Raw genomic sequence first — 5,725 nt, 5'->3', positions numbered from 1 at the left:
AAAAGTTTTCTGGGACTATAACGTTTGTGTGGTTAAAAAAACTTCTCATTAAGAATAAAATGAATAAAATAAAAAATTTAAAGTTAAATTATTTCTAAATTTAGAAATATGTCATTTATTTTGGAATCGACTAAAAAAAAGTACCTCGTATAATTTGAAACGGAAAGTATCCATTATCAGCCAAAGCCATTAAACTTTAAATGCCATAAATGGACATATCCCATTTTCCCCTCACAGCATCGACCTAACTATTTCCTTTACAATTCTCTAATCTATATTAGGGGTATTTTTGGTTAACGAAAAGTTCGTGGGGCCCACCTTGGACGGCGTTTGTTGTCATTCACCAGCTATATATATTTCTCTTCACATAATATATTCCCTTAAAAAAAAAACTGAGTCATTTAACTTCTTCATTTCTAAGCAATTTATAACACAGGTATAATAAGCATTACAAATATTCATATGATTACTTTGGTTTTTGGTGACTTTATTGAAACAAGTTCTGCTTTCATGTACTTCAATTTTTGTTTCTTTTTTTGGATTCTAGAGCCTTTTTTCGTCTTTTTAAATATTTTTCCCTTTTTGGAAATTTTTATTTTGGAGCTTTTCTTTGTGAACTTTTTTGGAGTTTGGTCTGATTCTGGAGTTCACTGTGTTTATTTTATTTTAGTTGGTTACAAAAAAACTTTTTTCAATGTTTTTCAGGTTACTTTCCGAATTAAGTAGCACTGAATTGTGAAGTCAGTATGGACTATGGAGTACATTAGTCCTTTCTTTCAGTTACCTTAATCTCTCCCCCCGCCCCCCAAACCACCCCAACCACACACACACACATTTATAGATCATTTTTCTCGTCTTTGTATGTATGTCTAAATAGCTATAGTAAAGATTCCATGGAAGTGTTAGTTTTTCTGTATTTATATGTATGTCTGATAAGCTATAAAAAAGATTCCTCTTTGGATTATTTTATAACAAACATCAAATTGATGTTTTTACCTTTGTCTTTTGTGTACTATGTTCTGATAGCTAACAGTGTAGAACAATCAAGAAAAGGAAAATTTGCAGTCTATGCTTGTTTGACACCTACTTTTATAAGCTAACAAAATCAGAGTTTTAAGGTTCTTATAAACAGCTTTTTAGGAGTTGATTCATAGAATTTTGACTTATCTCATGTATATATCCAATATCCATATAACAACCCCCCCCCCCCCCCCAACAAAACCCCCCCCACAAAAATAGCCCCAACCCCTTTTCTCAAATTGTATCAATTGCTTACTGGTATTGTGAGCTAATCTATCTTGGTTAGCAATATTCTAAAGTTGAAATCTTTTATTCTTATAATAGGTGTTTATTGTAGGAAAATCATGAAGATGGTGGTAGAGAAGATTGAGACGAAGTTTGATCAAGAAAAAGTGATTGAGGAATTTGAGGATTTGACAAAAGATGGTGGCAGAATTCAAGAAGAGACACTTAAAAAGATACTGGAACAGAATGGAGGGACAGAATATTTGGAGCAATGGGGTTTGAATGGCAGAACTGATCCTCAGACTTTCAAGAATTGTGTCCCTATTGTCACTCACAATGATTTAGAGCCTTATATTCAAAGAATTGCTGATGGTGATCTTTCTCCCATTCTTACTGGAAAACCAGTTGAAACCATCTCATTGAGGTAAAGTAAAAGAGGATCTTTTTCTTTTGTGGGGTTCTTATTTTCTTGATGTTTTTAGAAGTTGAATAAGGAAATTTAGTGGTTGGTTTGCAGTTCTGGTACAACTCAAGGGAAGCCAAAGTTTGTACCTTTCAATGATGAATTGATGGAGTCTACTATGCAGATATTCAAGACCTCTTTTGCCTTTAGGAACAGGTAATGCATTTGTCATTTTGTTCTATGTTCTTTATCTTAGGCAATTTGCTAGTTGGTTCATAAAAATTTCTCTAATAATTGAAGCAGCCATGGAAAGTTAAAGAGTTTAAATGGTGATAAATGTTGGGGGGACACATAACTAGCTTCTGTCACACCTGAGGCTTTTCGATCCCAAGAAAAAGAAAAAGACTGGTCATTCTTTCTTTAAGTAAATTAAATGTTTGGTTTTTTATAACTTACCTAAATGTGGTGGTTCTCTTTTTTTTTTTTTTTTTTCTTCAAAAGAGAATTTCCAATTGGGAATGGAAAGGCTTTGCAGTTTATTTACAGCAGCAAACAGTTCAAAACAAAGGGAGGTTTATCAGCTGGAACAGCCACTACCAATGTGTACAGAAATGCACAATTCAAGAAGACAATGAAAGCAATGTGTACTCCATGTTGTAGTCCTGATGAAGTAATATTTGGCCCTGACTTTCACCAATCGTTATACTGCCACCTTTTGTGTGGGCTCATTTTTCGCGATGAAGTTCAAGTTGTTTCGTCTACCTTTGCCCATAGCATTGTTCATGCTTTTCGAACTTTTGAACAAGTATGGGAAGCACTTGTTGTTGACATAAGAGAGGGAGTCCTGTCGAGTAGAGTCACTGTCCCGTCCATAAGATTAGCCATGTCAAAGTTGCTGAAGCCTGATCCGGAACTGGCTGATACAATTTATAAAAAGTGCTCGAGATTAAGCAATTGGTACGGCTTGATTCCTGAACTCTTCCCGAATACAAGGTACATATATGGTATCATGACAGGATCAATGGAACCTTACTTGAAGAAACTGAGGCATTATGCTGGGGAGTTATCTTTATTGAGTGCAGATTATGGTTCTTCTGAAGGATGGGTTGGAGTAAACGTTAACCCGAAATTGCCCCCTGAGCTAGTCACTTATGCAGTATTGCCAAATATTGGTTATTTTGAATTCATTCCTATCGGGGGAAATCTCAATGGCATGGAGCAAGCAAATTCTCCTGTGGGTCTGACTGAAGTTAAACTTGGCGAAGAGTATGAAATTGTCTTTACCAATTTTGCAGGTACAATTTTCTTGCACCCCTTTTCTTGAAAACTTTGCAAAAAATTATTTTGTGGCAAAATTGCAGGAAACATGATCACCTGCATGTGCCTGCCTGGTATAAAATACTAAATTCTGCTTAGATAGTAAAATTAATGATTTGTTTTTATGCCTTGTTCTGGACTTCAACATGCTTTTCACCCATGTTCTGTTGTTACATATTTGTTCTTATCTCCATACTTGCATGTGCCTGATGTTCATGTCTTTTTGTTGTTAATTATTAGATTATCCAAACTAAGTGGTTATTGAAAAAGATACTTTAGCAGTCTTTGAACGCATAGAATGTTGGAATCTTTTGCTTTTCTAAATAACAACCCAGTAGTGTATCTGTTGCATCACTTGGTCTACTAGATTTTAATAATATGCACGGATAGTTATATTGACGAGTTTATGAATTTGTATATGCAGGTTTATATCGTTATAGACTAGGTGATGTGGTAAAGATAAAAGGCTTCCACAATGGGACTCCAGAGCTCCAGTTTGTATGCAGAAGCAACCTTTTGCTTAGCATTAACATTGACAAGAACACAGAGAAAGATTTACAACTAGCCGTGGAAGCTGCAGCAAAGAGCTTAGTAGACGAAAAACTAGAAGTGGTGGACTTCACGAGCCATGTCAATGTCTCAGCTGATCCGGGACACTATGTCATCTTCTGGGAACTGAGTGGTGAAGCAACTGATGAAATGTTACAAGACTGCTGCAACTGTTTGGACAGGTCGTTCATCGATGCAGGCTACGTGAGCTCCCGGAAAGTGAATGCAATTGGAGCACTTGAGCTGAGGATTGTGAAGAGGGGAACATTTCATAAGATATTAGATCATTTTGTAGGATTAGGTGGTGCAGTTAGCCAGTTCAAAACCCCTAGGTGTGTTGGTCCAAAGAATAGCTCATTGCTCCAAATACTGTCTAGTAATGTTGCTGAGACCTATGTTAGTAGTGCCTTCTGTTGAACTATTTGTAGCTTTCCTGCTATGTGCAGCCCTACTGGGCATTATTCTCTTAATAATACATTAAATTGTAAGAAAATTGGAGACTAGTTTAACATCTCTAGTTCCATATCCCAGGGACGGCTGTCGCTTATTAGCAGTACACACGAGCAGAGTCCGGAACCTAAATGTTGTTCTTTTTGACTCAAAATACGTTTTTAAGTGTAAAAAAAAAAGTTACATATCTATATAAAACGTTTGAACCGTTAAGGCTAACCGCGTTTTATATAAAACGCTTTAGAAAGTAGCGTTTTACCTTAACCTGAAAAGACTGCTATATAAGACGTGGTACATTGCATCGCTTTATGTAAATCGCAGTAATGAACCGTGTTTTACATGTTAAGTGGGCTCACCAATAATTCTTCTGCGCTTATTGACATAACAATAATTCAAATATGTAAAACGCTTTTTAAACCGCGTTTTACTTCCAAAAATTTGACCCCCGGATTGGGCATTGCCTTATATAAATGCGTTAAGGGTTTTGATAATTATCATTCAGAAATACTCCAACTTCTTGATAAATTGTTCTTCTTGTTAAATTCTCAAACTTTGTTCATAATGTCTCAAGAGTGAAAAGTAAGGGTTTCATTATATTTGGAGGGGGGGGGGAGTTGTGGTGATGAATAACTCAGTGAGCTATAGTTTATCTCCAAAGAGTCCTGTTAAGTTGCCACTTACAATGGAGTACGATAGACTGGTATCGTTGTTATGCAATAAAATGAGATTGAGCAAACGTTCGGTAAATCTTAAAATAATCGGAAGATATCCGTATTATGTGACTCCGCAAGGGTTTGCTTGTTATTCTGAGTTTAACAACAAAGACGATGAAACTCTGAGATATTTTTTAGGGATTCCGGATGAATACAGGGAATTTATTGTGATAAAATTATTGGAAATGTACATCAAGGTTGAAGACGTTCGCAATAATGAGATTGCACAAAGCAGGGATAACCCTCTATCATCGGGTGGTTATTCTGGAGCAGTTTTAGCTCAACAGGTTCCGGCTAAAAGAGTTTGGCCGGATCTTAACTTATCTCCGCGGGCGAACGAGGAGCGAGGAAATAATTTCTCTCCTACTTTACATAATCCACAAGACGACTAGTAAACTTCAATTTTCCTTTCTGTTACGATGTTTTTTTTGTTGAATTGAATTTGTATTAACACTCATATATTCCACAGGGGGTACCGTCCCGATATAAAGTTTACAAGTTATAACCCCACGCACAGTTGGAATATGCGTAGTTTTGGCGTGTTAGATCATGGTGGTCCATCAGGAGTCATCACCAACAGGAAAATGTCCATCATGGAATGTCAACACAGTACGACTTGTAAATAGCTATATGTAAAGTATTTATCAATTTGAGTAGCTTATCATTTTGTTGTTTGTGCAGTAAAAATGAGGAACTTGATGGTCCTGACCTCACTCAGTTGCCCATAGATGACGTATTTACTTGGTATTTGGCAGATGCACAGAGTCAGGAAGATAATAGTGATTTTGACAACAATGCCGATGAGTTTGGAGATGACACACCCTTCCCTGACGAGGGTGATGATGATGAGGAAGTAAATGTCGAACCTAAGCTAACGAGGGAGCATGCTCCTCCACCTCCCGTTAGACCAAGAGTGTACGAGTCCCACGTGCCGTTTAATTCAAGGCATATTCCCTACCTTGATAATTTGCCAAGTATGTCGGATGTGGATGCCCTCATAGTGGGATGTTGACGAATTTCGGTCAGCAATGTGGGGTGATTCTAGGCC

The 5,725-nt window shown here is 36.8% G+C and overlaps 1 protein-coding gene across 10 annotated transcripts; it reads left to right on the top strand.

Annotated features, from left to right (window-relative positions):
* The first annotated feature begins 382 nt into the window (after nt 1-382).
* LOC104209986 (jasmonoyl--L-amino acid synthetase JAR6) lies at nt 383-4,007 on the top strand. Of its 10 annotated transcripts, none has more exons than XM_009758771.2 (5): nt 383-436; nt 1,358-1,669; nt 1,763-1,864; nt 2,150-2,943; nt 3,390-4,007. In XM_009758771.2, exons 2-5 carry the CDS (start codon nt 1,365-1,367, stop codon nt 3,929-3,931), a joined length of 1,743 nt encoding a protein of 580 aa, XP_009757073.1. In that variant the 5' UTR covers nt 383-436; nt 1,358-1,364; the 3' UTR covers nt 3,932-4,007. The 10 variants fall into 10 exon arrangements, with proteins under 10 accessions (XP_009757073.1, XP_009757072.1, XP_009757066.1 ...); XM_009758770.2 differs by having other exon boundaries at nt 1,345-1,669; XM_009758764.2 differs by lacking the exon at nt 383-436 and adding an exon at nt 438-512.
* Nucleotides 4,008-5,725: the final 1,718 nt, after the last annotated feature.

Source organism: Nicotiana sylvestris, chromosome 8 (genome assembly GCF_000393655.2).
Source record: "Nicotiana sylvestris chromosome 8, ASM39365v2, whole genome shotgun sequence".
Lineage (NCBI taxonomy): Eukaryota > Viridiplantae > Streptophyta > Magnoliopsida > Solanales > Solanaceae > Nicotiana > Nicotiana sylvestris.
The sequence above is the reverse complement of the archived record's forward strand: the minus strand, read 5'-3'. Positions and strand labels throughout refer to the sequence as shown.